Here is a 17,304-nt window from a genome sequence, read left to right on the forward strand (position 1 = left end):
AACTGGGCCGTCAACAGAGACAGAGTGGGATATATACAAAAATGACCCATTTAATAAATAAATATTTCACTCTGCATAGGATTGGCTAAGACATGTCACTGTTCATCTGAATTCACTAACCCAGTCTACACCTTGTATATGTTACGGTACATGTGGGAATACGGTACGTGGGAAAACTAGGGTTAGGGTTAGGTGCTACGTCGACTTGGTACATGCTGGCATGTCTAACCCTAACCCTAGCACCTAACCCTAACCCTAGTTTTCCCACATGTACCGTATTCCCACATGTACCGTAACATATACATGGGATGGCAGTAATGCAACACCAAGGATGCAAGCTGCCATTAAACTTCTAAGAAAAAGAAGATGATGATGTATAGATGGGGTCCACTGCACTCAAGGCTCGGATGGAGGCAACCGGTGCCGGAAAGACAAAGATCCCATGGAGGATTTCTGGGTCAGGGCCCGGTCCCGGTCCCGCCTTCCTGCAACCCTCCAGTGGAAGGGCGTTGTTCTGCAGCTGAGAAAGAACAAAGATAACGCCGAAAGGGTAAGGAACTATCTCAGCAATTGTATCACGTCTCTTTTGATCATCGGGGGTGCTTTAGGACGGTTTGGGACTGGTACCGTATTTAGCTGGCTGTGGCTGGTTCTGGGGCTGGCTCTGGGGCTGGTTCTGTCTCTGGTTCTGGGGCTGGCTCTGGGGCTGGTTCTGTCTCTGGTTCTGGGGCTGGTTCTGTCTCTGGCTCTGGGGCTGGTTCTGGGGCTGGTTCTCCAGCTGTGCTTCAGGTCGGTCCACCCAGAGACAATGTTTCGGATCGTTCAGGAACCGTTTGCTCTGCCCACAGCTGAGACATCGCACCACGGTCACACGGTTCCTGTGTCTAGTCCCTGTACAGAATAAAGCATCGGTTAGCCCAACCATAGTATGCAACCAAGGAAAAACACAATATGACCTCAAGGCTTAGTTAACCGTACTTCTCTGTCTTACGGTTGCCGTCACTCCAGGTACCAACAAAGAGCAGCATTTCTTGCATAATGTTCTTTTTACCGATGGGTCTCTGCAAAGGCAAGGCAAGTTTATTTGTATAGCACATTTCATACAAGAGGGGCAATTCAAAGTGCTTTACATACATTATTAAAAAAATAAAACATTCAATAAGACAATAGTTAATGGATAAAAGACATTGATAAGTGTTTGTATTTAATCATAACTGCTGCAAAACATTAAGGTTTTTAGATTTTAATATAAAAAATATTTTTAAGGTTTAGCCACGCCTGTCGCGTGAAGGAAATTGCTGCAATGTTCACATCATATCATGCACACATCATGTTCATATCATGCTCATGTCATGGATGCTCCAACAATACAAAAAAATTTGTTGTGCATCTTGTGAATATAATAACATTCAAACCGTGTTAACTAACTTATTGTGGGCATGTTACTCACTGTCTCAACACCAAACGTTTTGCGATGGTCTTCTGTGTGAAGCTGTAAAAACGAGCTAACTCCAGGTTCTCTGGGTTTTGGGACAAAACACAATGAGCAGCCTGGAGGAAACAAAAATATGTGTCATTATTATATGTTAACCCTAACCACGCATAAAACACCAGTATATGTTAACTCTAACCAGGTATAAAACACCAGTATATGTTAACCCTAAACACGTATAAAACACCAGTATATGTTCACCCTAACCACGTATAAAACACCAGTATGTTCACTCTAACCACGTATAAAACACCAGTATATGTTAACCCTAACCACGTATAAAACACCAGTATATGTTAACCATAACCACGTATAAAACACCAGTATATGTTAACCCTAACCACGTATAAAACACCAGTATATGTTAACCCTAACCACGTATAAAACACCAGTATATGTTAACCCTAACCACGTATAAAACACCAGTATATGTTAACCATAACCACGTATAAAACACCAGTATATGTTAACCCTAAACACGTATAAAACACCAGTATATGTTAACCCTAAACACGTATAAAACACCAGTATATGTTAACCTTAACCACGTATAAAACACCAGTATATGTTAACCCTGAACACGTATAAAACACCAGTATATGTTAACCTTAACCACGTATAAAACACCAGTATATGTTAACCCTGAACACGTATAAAACACCAGTATATGTTAACCTTAACCACGTATAAAACACCAGTATATGTTCACCCTAAACACGTATAAAACACCAGTATATGTTCACCCTAACCACGTATAAAACACCAGTATATGTTAACCATAACCACGTATAAAACACCAGTATATGTTAACCCTAAACACGTATAAAACACCAGTATATGTTCACCCTAACCACGTATAAAACACCAGTATATGTTAACCCTAACCACGTATAAAACACCAGTATATGTTAACCATAACCACGTATAAAACACCAGTATATGTTAACCCTAACCACGTATAAAACACCAGTATATGTTAACCCTAACCACGTATAAAACACCAGTATATGTTAACCATAACCACGTATAAAACACCAGTATATGTTAACCCTAAACACGTATAAAACACCAGTATATGTTAACCCTAAACACGTATAAAACACCAGTATATGTTAACCTTAACCACGTATAAAACACCAGTATATGTTAACCCTGAACACGTATAAAACACCAGTATATGTTAACCTTAACCACGTATAAAACACCAGTATATGTTAACCCTGAACACGTATAAAACACCAGTATATGTTAACCTTAACCACGTATAAAACACCAGTATATGTTAACCCTGAACACGTATAAAACACCAGTATATGTTAACCATAACCACGTATAAAACACCAGTATATGTTAACCCTGAACACGTATAAAACACCAGTATATGTTAACCTTAACCACGTATAAAACACCAGTATATGTTAACCCTGAACACGTATAAAACACCAGTATATGTTAACCCTAAACACGTATAAAACATTACTGAACAACATTGGAGGAAATGTCACATCAAGAAAAACCGACCTGATATAGAAAGTTTAGTCGCTGATAGGCTTCCTTGTCTTTCAGGTTTCCTGCCATTGACACGAATGGGTTTAGCCAGCGAACCAGATAGATAAGATAGATACTAGAAAGATACCGAAAATGTGTATTTCATATGGGTTACAAATCCTATCTGGGGATACCTAGCTAACATGCTAGCTAGCAGCAACACACTGGACTCTGGCTGTGCAGCTTTCACTACTGGACTAAACAGAGATGACGGGTTGTTGCTGGGGGAAAACAATCTCTTATTTCACGGCTCTCTCTTCCACAGGACAGAGCGCCATCTGATGGTGACATTTGGTATGACATCAAATATATTCCTTTATTTGAAATCAGCATTTATACCTCAGACCACATCCCCATTTCATTAGTAGGCTACTTCATCCTACAGAAGCAAGCTTGTACATTAAATAAATATATAACAGTCCATCAAAACATAACTATATTTATTAATATGAATAAAGTAAGTTCAACTATTTTGCAATGCAGTTCACTTGAGTTACTATAAAGTCTGTATTTGCAAACTAAACTCACTATGATGACAATAGTCCATGCTATAAAATTCATCAAATCTGTTTTATTACAAGCAATCAGTCAGTTAAAAAATGATATTCTACATTCACAAAAATTCATTTCAGAGCGTACAGCAAATAAATAGAACAAGAAATCAGCTTTTTGAACGTACACATACATACATCTCATGTCAAAAAGTACACAATTATAAGACATGATTACACAATAGACAAAGAACCGTTTTAAATAACAGATCTGATAGGACATAGTATACACAATTAACTAATATTGCAGTGGTCCAGGAAGACATCCTCACCTGTTGGATTTGGACTTGCTATAGATACAGTATATGTTACATCATCATCAGGACCCTGCATAGTTTTTATCAACATCCCACAGGTGAGCATAGCGGAGGATGTATCCAGCTATGGTCCAACCAGTCCAGGAACCCCTGAAGGATACACTTCAATACATTGATCTGCAAGAGAGGTGAGGTCAATGACCTCAGTTAGTAACTCTTCCTGGATGAAAAAGAGAGAAGCCGAAGACTTGAGTTAAAACACAGAGCAATAGACGATGCAGCCACTGGTGATTTAGCCTTGAGGAGAGCCGATTCCCACTTGAAGAAGTCACAGCCTTTTCTGTTCCCGGGGCCTGACTTACGAACGGGGCAGCAGTAGAACGCCCTCCCATGGTTCGGTCCGCCGTTGGCGACAGATTGCCGCTTGGCCCTTCGGCCACAGACGCACAACGGGGATGTGATTCTGACTCCTGCCCTCGGCGGGAAAGAGGAGCGGTTAACAGATGAGGAGAGGACCGAGGGCGGGACAGAAAACGAGGCCCCCGATGAAGGACGGGACACTGAGGTGGAACGGCGTGACCCCTCCTTGGAAGGGTGGTTGTGTGTGTTGGTGTTCAGTCTTGAACATGTGGCCAAGGGTTTTGGGTGACCTACTACGGCTTTAGGTCTGGTGAAGAAGGGACCGCTGGGTGTGGTGGTATTGGATGTTGTTCTTGACTTGTCCTTGTAGATCATGAAGGACTGGCCTGGTGTCTCCATGTGCAGTCCTGAACATGTCGCCAGTGGGTTACCATGGATGACAGGTTTGGGTCTAGCACAGGTATCGGGTATAGAGGTATTCAGTGTGGACCTTGACATTTTTACAGAGTTACTAAATGTTGTTGCTGTGTACATTCTTGAATGTGAAGTCAATGGAGTAGAATCTCGGATAACAGGTTTGGGTCTGGCAAAAGAGACCTTGGAGGCATAAGATGTTGTTTTTGTCAAAGATACAGTATTATTGGAGGACACCAGTGTCCCTTCTCTCTGTTCAAGGCTTGGCAAACAGGTTGTCTTTGAGTTGTTAGAACTGGGTCTTGTCCTGATTAGACCTTTGACCAGATCTGACTGCATTGGCTTAGCGTCCGTCCATATATCCACCAAGGTCCTTCCATGTATCAAAGTCTCATCGTCCATAAACTGCTCCTTTTTTGTGTGGATATCGTCCTCCACTACCACATCATCATAAGAACCACATTCCTCCGTTTCCACCAAGAGAGGCACTTCCTCCTCCCAATCTCCTACTTCTGGTTCAGAGCTGAGATCTGGTTGGGGTAGATGGGTAATGTAGTTCACAGTGGTGGGAACCAGAACAAAGCGGTTGTTTGTAATGTTGTGTGGAAAGGGGACATTGATAGCCATTGGAGATTGTTTACAGTTTGTTACAGTTCCTATTCTCACTGACCTGTTGCTACCACACAGTGGAGTAGTCAGGCCGATACGGACAGTCTTTGGAGAAACCAGGCTCTGATATTTACACGTTTCGATGTTTGAGTTCACTTCCATATTGGGATCCGTTTTTTTTTCTGAAAGCTTGGATTGTGTTTCTGGATGGCTGTGTGTTGTAGTCGTTGACACGCTTTCGATGGTGGCCTCTTCTTTGATGTCATCGTCGGCAGTTTTGTTGCTAAGACGACCATTCCCTGCTGCATTTCCAAACAGGGTTTTGGTCTTCACTGGTGCCTGTGGACAGAAGCATAATTCAGTTACTAAACTATACTTATATAAATCACCAGATGTCAACAGATGAAGTGAACGGGTTGGGAGGGAATCACCTGTGTGTTTCTTTGGGGGAGGAGCAGTAGTACCGAGGGGTCGTCAGAAAGCCACTCACCCTCTCCATGCTCCTGGTCACCTTCATCACACACCCGTCCGTCATCATCCTCCATGCAAGGTGGGCTGTGTTACGAGCATCGTCCAATCCTTCAAAATTACAGTGAAATGTAATGTCAATGTGTCAAATCTTCATACGATTATCCATGTATGGTTAGTCTCATTGAGATCAAATCTGTGTGATAAGAGAAACTTGGGCAAAGATGGTATCAGTCAACAATGTGAAGAGGCCAGTGAGAAAGATATTGTTTGTTTGTGTAAGTGTGCGCATGCACATGTATACCTGAATGCTCCCGTCCAGCGAACTGAATCCCTAGATCTTGCAAGGCTCCATTGAGTCCTTTGGGTTTTCTGTTGTAAAACAGCTGAAACATAAATAAGAGACAGAGTTACCAAACCAGCCAGCACTTAAGATTTCTCTCACACACACACACACACACACACACACACACACACACACTTTACCCTGTATGTAGCTCTCAGGTCGATCCAGCTGTTGAGCACGTCAGGTTTGTGAAGCTGCTTGCGTTTACACTCGTATAGCAGACACACACCCAAATCCCAATCTGGAACAATAAAACTGATATAAGAAGGAGGAAAAGTGCACTGGTTGTGTAGGGATATATAATTGCAGTTGCCTAGTTAAGTAATAATATCATGTTATACTGTATATAGGCACAGCATATCCATACTGTACCAGGTTCAACACTGATATATGTACCAACCAAGTAAGTTATTTTGATATGTAACACCATGCCTATTTGACCAAGTATACTGTATTTACTACATGTCCATACCTGAAGCATGATATGCAGTGCAATATAATACAATACAGTACGGTAGTAAATGACCATTGGACTAATTTACTACCATACTGTATTGTATTATATTGCATTTCATATCATCGAACTCTGCACAGCATTTTTGCACTCTTGAAGCCACTGTAAAATCCATCAGTTTATTACATTATCAATGTAGGGTTAATTTTGTACTTACTTAAAGAATTTTTGTCTTGTGTACTTGTACAGTAAGATGTAGCCTAATGAAAGCGATTAAATGGACTGACTTATATAGCGCCTTATTCCAAAGCACTTTACAACAGCCTCTCATTCATCCATTCACACACCAATGTCGCTACCAAGCTACCATGCAAGGCGCCGGCCCGCTCATTGGGAGCATTTTGGGGTTCAGTGTCTTGCCAAAGGACACTTCGACATGTGGCCAGCCGGGGCTCGAACCGCCGAACTGCCAACCTTGCAGTCATAAGACGGCGGCTCTACCTCCTGCGCCACAGCCGACCCTTAGCCAACAGCTATGGCCAAGAGATAAGTAAGTTCACCTTCATAAGAAGTCTTGATTCTTGATTCTGATCTGGCCTGTAGGCTGTAAGACATGTGTACCTGACCAGGTGACGAAGGTGCAGGGGTGGCCCGTGGCAGCAGCAGCGGAGCCCCTCTGGTCCGTGGGGAACACCACTTCCCTCTGTAGCTGCACGGTCTGCAGCCAGCGGTTGAAACGCGACAGACAGATGTGTAGAGGGACTCCTGCTTCCACCTGTCTCTGTAGAAGAACAACCATCACACGGAAACATTGAACAACCATAACATGTAAACATTGAACAACCATGACATGTAAACATTGAACAACCATAACACGTATTGAACAACCATAACACGTAAACATTGAACAACCATAACACGTAAACATTGAACAACCATAACACGTAAACATTGAACAACCATAACACGTAAACATTGAACAACCATAACACGTAAACATTGAACAACCATAACACGTAAACATTGAACAACCATAACACGTAAACATTGAACAACCATAACACGTAAACATTGAACAACCATAACACGTAAACATTGAACAACCATAACACGTAAACATTGAACAACCATGACATGTAAACATTGATATGCTGAAAAAAAGTTAAGAAGGAAGACTGTATCAATGGGCTGTCTAAGGACACTGAATCATTGGGTCATTTCTGGTCTGTGGGCTAGAATATTTTCAATTGACATGTACCACCTAATAGGACTAATAGTGGTGTAGTGTCAGAGACACAGGGTTTTAGGTGAAAGACTGTGTGTGTGTGTGTGTGTGTGTGTGTGTGTGTGTGTGTGTGTGTGTGTGTGTGTGTGTGTGTGTGTGTGTGTGTGTGTGTGTGTGTGTGTGTGTGTGTGTGTGTGTGTGTGTGTGTGTGTGTGTGTGTGTGTGTGTGTGTGTGTGGTAAACCATACCTGAGTGATCCCAGTGAGCTCGGTGCAGAACTCCGATAGAATTGGATGCTCTTGTGGTTGTACATAAGTGTGGAACTCAGACTCTATTTCCCCTGTTGATGTGTTCAGCAAAACAGCTGGAAACTCAACTACAAAAAGAGAAAGAGAGATGGGGGATTGAGAGAGAGAGATGGTGGTTGTTGCAGCCAATACGAATGGCCCAGTCGTACAATCAAGACATCTTATAAAGGTGAACTTACTTATCTCTTGGCCATAGCTGTTCTTTTCTCGCCAGCAAGTTGATTCGAAGTCAATGACAATCATGTAAGAAAAGATCTGGTCTAGATAAACAGAAGTGACCGAAGTTAATGAGCGGCTGCATGGATTTCAAACACAAATATATTCACAGCAAAACAATAGAGTCAGTCTGACTTACTTGAGATCAGTGGTTTCTTCTGTCCATTTGACGATTGGCTACGTTTCTTCACCAAACCTAGTGTTCTGACAGTGAAAGTACAGACTTCTTAATACACTAAAGCATTTCTCTCACGTAGGCCTAAGAACATGATGTATACGTGATTCATATCAACGCGAAGTCGCGGACATATTCAACCCAAACTCAAATGGTCTAGTTTACCAAGCTTAGCTTGCACTACTTACTTGGCCAATTTCTTCGTCGACATGTCGCTTTTACGTCAGACCAGTGCCACAACTGTGTTGTAGGACAATATTCTGAAATGTCCATGAAACAGAGAATTGTGAATGTGTGTCCACTTCCTACCGATCACAGAGCAGCCAGTCGCCCGTACGCGGGGAACTTTTGAATCCCCGTCCCCCATCCGTTACTCTGAGCTCGGCACTCTGGGCTCCCAGGAAAACCAATCGTTTCCGGTAGAGATCATCGATCGGCAGCATGGCGTACGCCTGGACAGCTGAGAAGACCGTGTTTCACTCCACAACACATATTATGAGGTATTTAAGCTTTATTAACGACTCATATCGCATGCTATCCCGTCTGATTTTTCACATTATTGGTACGTGCTATCCGGAATGTTACATGTGTATATACGGTCGTTGTTTGGTGAATAAACAAGCCCAATCTGGCTTATTTCTACACCAGTCTGAACACCTTTAAACCCACATCTAGGACCACACTGTCCTTCTGCTGCGATCAAGGAGGATCGACTTTTCAGGCTGGTAGCTAAACATACACAGCTTATCTGAGTTAAATTGTCATTGCTGCCGTGTGTTCGGAATGAAACTTGGTCTCACTGTTCTGATGACACTGTTCTAATGACACTGTTCTGATGACACTGTTCTGATGACACTGTCCTGATGACACTGTCCTGATGACACTGTCCTGATGACACTGTCCTGATGATACGGTTCTGATGACACTGTTCTGATGACACTGTTCTGATGACACTGTTCTGATGACACTGTTCTAATGACACTGTTCTGATGACACTGTTCTGATGACACTGTTCTGATGACACTGTCCTGATGACACTGTTCTGATGACACTGTTCTGATGACACTGTTCTGCACCCTGTGTTATTGTCAGCAGGCCTGAGGACTGTATCCCCTTTCTGTAGTCCCTCCATTCAAGACAAGAACTATGGAGGCAACACGCTGTCACAAGAGGAAGAGGGACGCCTCCCCGACCACAGAGAATACCAAAAGAGTGGCTGGGGCTGAATGCAACGGGCTGGATGGGACTGAGCCTCTCCCTCGACCTCCACGGCTCTCTTTGCCTTCCGACCGCCTCCAGGAACCAGTCACGCTAAAAGAGCTGATGGAACTACTTCACTTTGCTTCCCTGGGGGAAACTGACGGTGTGACACAACCCAGGTGGGTAAAAGATGCCCTTAGGAACAGATCTAGGACCTGTCTATCTGCTTCAAACCCCCTACTACTAACCATTAAGGTGAATGTAAAAAAACGGACTTTAAATCTGTTCATAGGAGCAACTTTACCCTACTTTGTAAGATTACCAATGTCCTCATCATATAGGCTAGTCGTCATGTCGTGAAATGATAGGAAGCTCTCTCTTGTAGTCACAACAATAACATGCATGTTGCTCTGTGTGGGTGTCTGTCAGTTGGTGTCACCTCCACCGCCAGAGGAGAGTAACAGGCGTAAACGTTGTCATCTTGGAAGGTCTGACTCAGGCCCACTTCTACAGATACTACATGCAGTTCAAACACCTCCGGAGCAACTACACATCCGTAAGCCTTGTCATGTCGGTCATATCTTCACAAAATTCAGCATCTGCCTAGGTCTGACCCCAGTGCCTTCTGTAAGAGAATGCCTTCTGAGAATACAATTGAATAATGAACTGGAATGATATGGAATCATACAAAAATATGTAAATCGTGTCTACATTCAGCCATGTACAGTACCAATCAAACGTTTGGACACACTTTCCCTTTCAATTGAATGGGGAATGTGTGTTCAAACATTTGACTGGTATTGTACATCACATGACAATCATCCATGCTTGATTGTCATGTGACCTGCCACCTTTGACCCTCTCAGAGACGCAGTTTCACCCCGTCGCCTGGTAACCCGGCTTCTGGAATCTTCAGCAGCGAAGTTTCTGATAGAGAGAGTTCTGATGTCTCCCAGGGAGACCAGAAGAGTGGAACGCTCACTGGAGGTAAGGTGTGTGTGTGTGTGGTGTGTTGAGGGGATGTGTGTTGTCTGCTGTCTTAGCTCGGAGTGTGCGAGTGTGTATGTGTGTTAGGGGTGCATGTATGTAGCACTGTGTGTGTGTGTGTGTGTGTGTGTGTGTGAGTCTGTGTGTCTGTGTGTGTTTTGTGTTGTAAGTCTGCATGTGTGTTTGTTCTAAGTGTGTGTTCCCTCCTGTAGATCTTTGGTTGCACCCAGTGATCAGGAAGTTTGGAACAAAGACACTTGGGCTCACAGGCTACCTCCTCAGTCAGGAGGAAATGATCAAAAAGAACTTCCCGGTGAAGGGTGAGACACACACACACACACACACACACACACACACATACAAACACACAGACACACACACACACACTGACCTCCCTCTGTGCTACTATGTTGCAGGTATGCCTGGCAGTGAGGGGTTTGTGTGTACTGACAGTGATGACTATGTGACTGACAGTAGCCCTCTCTATGGACTGGACTGTGAGATGGTAATAAGACACCAGCCTTTCTTGGGATTAAAAGGAAACTTTCTTGGGATTTAAAAGTGTTTCCAGTTCCACATAGTGGAGCACAAGTGATTTGCTTGTGTATCCTTGATCTGAAACAGATTTGGTTTCCTCAATCTTATTTTGGGTCACAGTCGTTCCGTTTCTTTCTAATGTTTGTGCGTGTGTCTTTTTGTAGTGTCTCACAAAACAGGGTTATGAGTTGACGCGCGTGTCTCTAGTGGACAGTGGGGGGCGCTGTGTCCTAGATGAGTTGGCCAAACCACAGAACCCTATCGTCAGCTATCTCACCAGGTACATTCACTACACTAGCAAACGTGTGTTTGTGTGTGTGTCTGTCTGTGTCTGTGTCTGTGTGTGTGTGTGTGTGTGTGTGTGTGTGTGTGTGTGCGTGTGTGCGTGTGTGTGTGTGTGTCTGCGTGCGTGCGTGTGTGTGTGTGTCTGTGTGTGTGTCTGCGTCTGCGTGTGCGTGTGTGTGTGTCTGTGTGTGTGTCTGTGCGTGCGTGTAACACCGTTCACCTCTGCTAGGTTTTCTGGGATCACCCCGGAGATGCTGCAGTCAGTCACCACCACCCTGAGGGAGGTCCAATCCAAAATAAAGCAGTCGTTGCCAGGAAACGCGGTCCTGGTCGGCCACTCCCTCGACAACGACTTGAGAGCTCTAAAAGTGAGCGGTCCATTAAATGGACAGCATGTTACCACAGCAACACGGTCTCGTTACGATTGTCTCATTCCCTTCCCCTCTTTCACCCTTCCCTTCTTTTTAAATGTAAATGATGTGACATAATCATCAACGCTGCCCCTCTATCTCTGCTACCCGCCTGCATGTATGTCTTGTATGTGCTTTCAATTTGGTCGTCGCTGTGGCCATTTTCTTTTCCCTTGTCCCCTTTGTATTGTCTTTATTGCATGAACCGCATTGATGTTGCTGCCATCATCTGTGCCTTCTTGGTTTTGCTCGCTCCAATTGTGTGCAATATGTTTGTATGTCTTTCTTCATGTTGCTTATGCTTGCTCGGATTGTAAATATCATGTAATTCATTTTCTTTTAACTAATGTATTTTAGGGTGCATAACAACTTGCCGGGACTGGGGAATTTTTGCTGGAAATTAGCCACATGTAGGCTAAAGCTGCTCCATGTACTGCTTTACTGCTGTTAATTAATGGGGACTGTCCATGAAACTATACACTAATAAACTAAACTAAACTAAATCCAGAGATTTAGAGGGAGAGAAAGAGATAGTGCAGCCTTTGTTTTGTGTACATTGTCCATTGTTGATTTAGTCGTCTCCCCTTCAGTTGGTCCATCCTCATGTGATTGACACCTCGCTGCTCTACCGGAGAGAGTTTGGCTCGAGGTTTAAACTCAAGGTGTTGGCTGAGACCGTGCTGGAGTGAGTTCACACACACACACACACACACACACACACACACACACACACAGAAACTGTGCTTACACGAGTCACACAAACCCCCACATTCTCCCTGTAAATGTTTGTCATCGACTAGCTGTGTAACCGCTGCCTTGGATGAAGAGTCTGACTCCTCCCACTCCCTCTTATGCCCCGCCCACAGGAAGGAGATTCAGAGTGAGCAGAGGGATGGTCACGACCCCACAGAGGACGCTCAGGCAGCACTGGAGCTGGCCCAATACTTTATACACACTGGACCCAGGAAGGTACACACACACACACACACACACACACACACACACACTCTTTCTCTCTCTCACACACACTCAACTAGATCGTCTTTCCCATTGTCAGGTAGTGGAGTTGCATTTAGAGGAGTTGTGGGGTGGGAGTCCTATCATGCTTCAGTCTCCCGTCAACAGATCTACACACAAACACAGCAACAGGTATGACTGTCAAACTCTTTCCCCCCCCTCCCCCCCTCCCCGCAACAAGTCTTCCAAAGGTTCTTCTTTTTCTAATAGCTTTCATGTCAGTTATAGCCTACAAATAACTCTTCATCTTACTGTATTGTTGTACTACACACATCTCTCTCTCTCAGGTTTGCTGACGTCCTACAGCGGTCTGGCCATTCAGTGGGGTATATAGGGAGGCGTGATGACATCACCCTGTCTCTATCCAATCAGCTGTGGCATAGCTCAGACAAAGAGGTCAGGGGTCACACAGCGGAGGGGCGGGCATACAGTTAGAGTGTCTGTGTCTGGTGAAAAAGTCCTCAAGTAGGGCAAGGTCCAGATTATGAAAGTGCGGATTGTAAGCTTTCGATGTGCCATACATTGAAATCTGATAATAGTTGAACAAGATCATGCTTATTTGAATGTCGGTACGCCTCAAAACAAATACCGGAGAATCTTGCTCTGAATCAAAACACACGCAAAACTAGCTACTACAGTGGCTATCAGCTAAGAAGGTACATCGCTATGAACATCTAACTGCATGTTTAGCAGATGATCACAACATGCTGATAGAACATCGACATGCTAAAAACACATAACTACACATAATTAGATGATCACACAGTCCTTGCTTTGTTTACAAGCTATGTATCACTTACCCAGTAGCCTACGGCAGACAATACAGTGAATCCAATTCACAAATGCTAAAGTATTTAGTGATCCTAAAACTGTTGTTTGTTATATTGAGTTGGCTCTTCAACACTTCAACTTTTGTAACATGCCAAAAAAATAAAAATAAATGACCGTGTCACATATAGCTTTCACCAAGTCCTTTTAGATCATGGGTTATTACAATGCGATGCTTACCCTGCAGGTCCTGTCCTCCTCGAAAAGAAGGGTGCAGTCTCACTCCTTCAGCGTGGTCCAGTTCTCCTCCTTCTCGGACTCTCTGACGACCACCTCTACTGGGGGGAGTCCGGAACAGCATTACCAGAGGGTAGAAACGTTTACACCCCTGTAGTGTGAATACTGAATTCATATCTATACAGATTTCATCCTCAGATTATATGAGTATGAATATGAGAGTTTTGTGTGGTCTTACTCGAGTATTGTGTGTGTGTGTGTGTGTGTGTGTTACAGGTGTGTGTGCGTCTCAGAGAGATGTGTGTGGTGTTTGCGGGGCCGTTCCCTGAGGCCTACACAGAGAGAGACGTGAGGAAGCTGTTTCGGTGCTGTGGACCCATACGGACCACCAGGATGCTGAACGCAACCCAGCAGGTGCACGCGGAGGTGGAGTTTGACCTGTTGGAAGGAGCCCAGCTGGCCGTCGAAACCTTCAACGGAACCGCCGTTCACGGACACAACATCAAGGTCCGTGGTCTCTGCGCCTGTCTCTTTTTTTTTCTCCTCCTTTCTCATGTCTTTTAATCCCGCTTTCCTGCTCTCTCTCTTTCACACTCACTCATTCCCTCTTTTTTTTTCTTCTTCTCAGTATCTCTCACTCGATATGAAAATGTACTGTGCGATTTCAGGGATGTGATCTTTATAATTTTATCGCGGTTATGTATGAAATGGTTCATGGTTTATGTTTGCCTCTGACGTCCCTTGCAGGTTCAGAGGCCAGTGAAGGCGTCTACGCTGGACCTGGACATCACTCTGAGCACTCTGCTGGATGACCCCCTCAATGCTAACACCGTCTATGCTGCAGGGCTTCGGTCTAAAGCCAAGAGGGTAAAGCTCACAGCAAAAGTCAACGGAACTGAGCTAAACGCTAACTGTTCAAAAGCCACAGCAAACGTCAACGGAACTAAGCTAAACGCTAACTGTTCAAAAGCCACAGCCAACGTCAACGGAACTGAGCTAAACGCTAACTGTTCAAAAGCCACAGCAAACGTCAACGGAACTGAGCTAAACGCTAACTGTTCGAAAGCCACAGCAAACGTCAACGGAACTGAGCTAAACGCTAACTGTTCAAAAGCCACAGCAAACGTCAACGGAACTGAGCTAAACGCTAACTGTTCAAAAGCCACAGCCAACGTCAATGGAACTGGGCTACATGCTAACGGAGCAGAGCTACATGCCAACTCCTCGGGGCTCTCTGAAGAGGACCTCCGTGAGGCCTTTGGACAGTTCGGCACTGTCAAGGGTGTTGTCTTGTCCACGAAGCATTCTAGGAGACACGCATTCATAAGTGAGTCAAAGGACATGGAGATGTACAATAATGTTGTTTGATTAGATACCTGTAATAAAATAAAAGACATTGTAACCAAAAAAGCAATGAATATTTCAAAATGGTTACATTTTAATCATTTTTTTGGGTACTTCCTAGACGATAATCTAATTTAAATTATGTATATATATATTCGTTTTTTTCCCTCCAGAATATAAGACTTCCATGAGTGTGGAAGCAGTCCTCAGCTCACCTCTAGAACTCTGGGGCAGGACTTTACATACCTGTAGAGCCCTGACCCCACCCCACCTGCACTCCTGGGTTACTATGACAACCCCCAAACCCTCTTCAGAGCCCGGCGGAGGAATACCTGTTTCGCTAGAAGAGGAGCAGGACCTTATCCACACCTACACTCAGGTGAGATAATAACATGCCACCACAGACACACGGGATGTGTTCCCAAAGTCTTAAATATCTCCCCGTCCTCTTCTTGTTTACCTCATCACAGAGACAGGTAAAAGAAGTATGGCCGGAACCTATCCTGGTGTGTTCACCCAGCAGTGGTCATGAAGGGAGGGGAGGCTACCTCAGAGTATTGCTCACCATGTTTTTGGGTTGCGTCAAAAGCTGTGCCAGAGGCTGTATTCGCTTGTTAAGGCGTGACGTATCGACCAGGCGATAATACTGTTTCCAGGTCCAACGTTGGCTGAGGCGCTCTCTTCGAAATGCCGCAGTGCTGTGTCCCTTGTTGTATGAATAGATCCAAGTCTAAAAGAAACGATTGAACTGTCATTCTACCGCTTTAGTACACTGGTACAGGGATTTTTTTTATTTGGACCCAGAAATTGCTAAACGTCCCGCCAGACTTAACAACCGAATTAACCCCCTACTCTTCCTGTAGGAGCAGGAAACTGAGTCTGCGATGAAGAAGTTGGACGGGCGACTGGGGAAGCTGTTCAGAGCTCTACCAGACAACACTCTAAGTGTCATTCTGCTGCCTGGACACACCAGGTGACCTGCGGGTTTATATGTGTGCACACAATGAATACTCGTCATATACATTTAAATATGATACCAGATTTACATCCAAATACTATTCTGTTCTAATGAATAATCCTGTGGTTTTCAAAGTGATTTTTTAATGCTGTAAACTTCTTTCACAGTTTGTTTACATGCCTATAATCCCTCGATCTCCCTCGTTACAGTCCCCATGGCGACCTTCCTGGTCTGTGTTTCATGGAGATCAAACGGAGCTCGGCGGCCAGTGACGACACCCACTGACTTGACATGGACCAATCAGTGGCTTCTTAACTCTCAGGGCAGTTGACATCACCATATAACGGACAGCGGTAGTGTTGCGCAGTACAGGCTTGTTTCTAGAGTGAGTGATCTTATACGGCAGCAGAACAAATGTTTTTTGTTTTTTTTACTGTTTTACCGATTTTGTACAGGATACCTTTAAATGTGTGCCTTGTGTATCGACTTGAGATCAAGTCCACCTAATAAAAAGGTGATTGTTTCATGCAGTCTTGTTATTTCAAGGGACCCGCTACTCCAAATAACCGGTGAGGGGAAGGTGTTCAGAATTAAGAGATAAGAGGGAAGAATCCGGTTGTTAAGTCGTGACGTATCGACCAGGCGATAATACTGTTTCCGGGTCCAACGTTGGCTGAGGCGCTCTCTTCGAAATGCCGCAGTGCTGTGTCCCTTGTATGAATAGATCTAAGTCTAAAAAAACAATTGAACTGTCATTCTACCGCTTTAGTACACTGGTGATTTCTTTTTTTTATTTGGACCCGGAAATTGCTAAACGTCAGACTTAACAACCGAATAGAGTAGGAGGCTCCCCAGAATGGATTCATAGTGGATGTAGACACTGGCAGCGTTGTTCAAAAACAATCTGAGGTTTCTCCTCAGTCCACTCTACACTGATTCAGGATGGGTTAACGCCGCACAGAGGAAAGCCCGCTAGTCTCTGCGCTTGCCTGTCCAGGGGGGTATTCCATCAACGTCACTAAAGGAAAATCCAGGCTTATTCCGATAAGTCTCGAGTTCAAAAATAAGCATAAGCCTTGATTTTCCTTTAGCGACGCTGATGGAATACCCCCCAGGGCTCGTAGGTCAGTGTGGAAAC

The 17,304-nt window shown here is 44.1% G+C and overlaps 3 protein-coding genes across 3 annotated transcripts in view; 1 reads left to right on the forward strand and 2 right to left on the reverse strand.

Annotated features, from left to right (window-relative positions):
- The window catches only part of LOC308151921 (ribonuclease P protein subunit p21-like), a 3,275-nt gene extending 76 nt beyond the window's left edge, over positions 1-3,199 (reverse strand). Inside the window, exons 1-5 of the mRNA XM_080524818.1 lie at positions 3,014-3,199; positions 1,451-1,551; positions 979-1,061; positions 628-891; positions 1-520 (exon numbers count right to left, since the gene is read on the reverse strand). The exon at positions 1-520 is cut by the window's left edge and continues 76 nt beyond it. Coding sequence (XP_080380944.1) covers positions 459-520; positions 628-891; positions 979-1,061; positions 1,451-1,551; positions 3,014-3,070 — 567 coding nt within the window. The 5' untranslated portion in view covers positions 3,071-3,199 and the 3' untranslated portion in view covers positions 1-458. The remainder of the gene's footprint in view (positions 521-627; positions 892-978; positions 1,062-1,450; positions 1,552-3,013) is intronic.
- Positions 3,200-4,055: 856 nt separating this feature from the next.
- eri2 (ERI1 exoribonuclease family member 2) lies at positions 4,056-8,634 on the reverse strand (the record flags this gene model as incomplete). Its single annotated transcript, XM_080522636.1, has 11 exons — positions 4,056-4,659; positions 4,957-5,152; positions 5,468-5,570; positions 5,722-5,810; positions 6,004-6,085; positions 6,186-6,286; positions 7,121-7,280; positions 7,973-8,100; positions 8,212-8,292; positions 8,388-8,452; positions 8,612-8,634. The coding sequence occupies 11 exons, from the start codon at positions 8,632-8,634 to the stop codon at positions 4,056-4,058; spliced, it is 1,632 nt and encodes a 543-aa protein (XP_080378762.1).
- Positions 8,635-9,569: 935 nt separating this feature from the next.
- Positions 9,570-16,525, forward strand: rexo5 (RNA exonuclease 5; the record flags this gene model as incomplete). The annotated part of the gene is made up of 17 exons (XM_080522637.1): positions 9,570-9,802; positions 10,053-10,179; positions 10,490-10,610; positions 10,823-10,930; positions 11,027-11,115; positions 11,312-11,427; positions 11,662-11,800; positions 12,433-12,527; positions 12,709-12,811; positions 12,900-12,991; positions 13,147-13,255; positions 13,875-13,997; positions 14,141-14,371; positions 14,612-15,191; positions 15,382-15,587; positions 16,072-16,181; positions 16,376-16,525. The coding sequence occupies 17 exons, from the start codon at positions 9,570-9,572 to the stop codon at positions 16,449-16,451; spliced, it is 2,658 nt and encodes an 885-aa protein (XP_080378763.1). The 3' UTR covers positions 16,452-16,525.
- Positions 16,526-17,304: the final 779 nt, after the last annotated feature.

This window comes from Nansenia antarctica (genome assembly GCF_963989245.1).
Source record: "Nansenia antarctica genome assembly, chromosome: 2".
Classification (NCBI taxonomy): Eukaryota; Metazoa; Chordata; class Actinopteri; order Argentiniformes; family Microstomatidae; genus Nansenia; species Nansenia antarctica.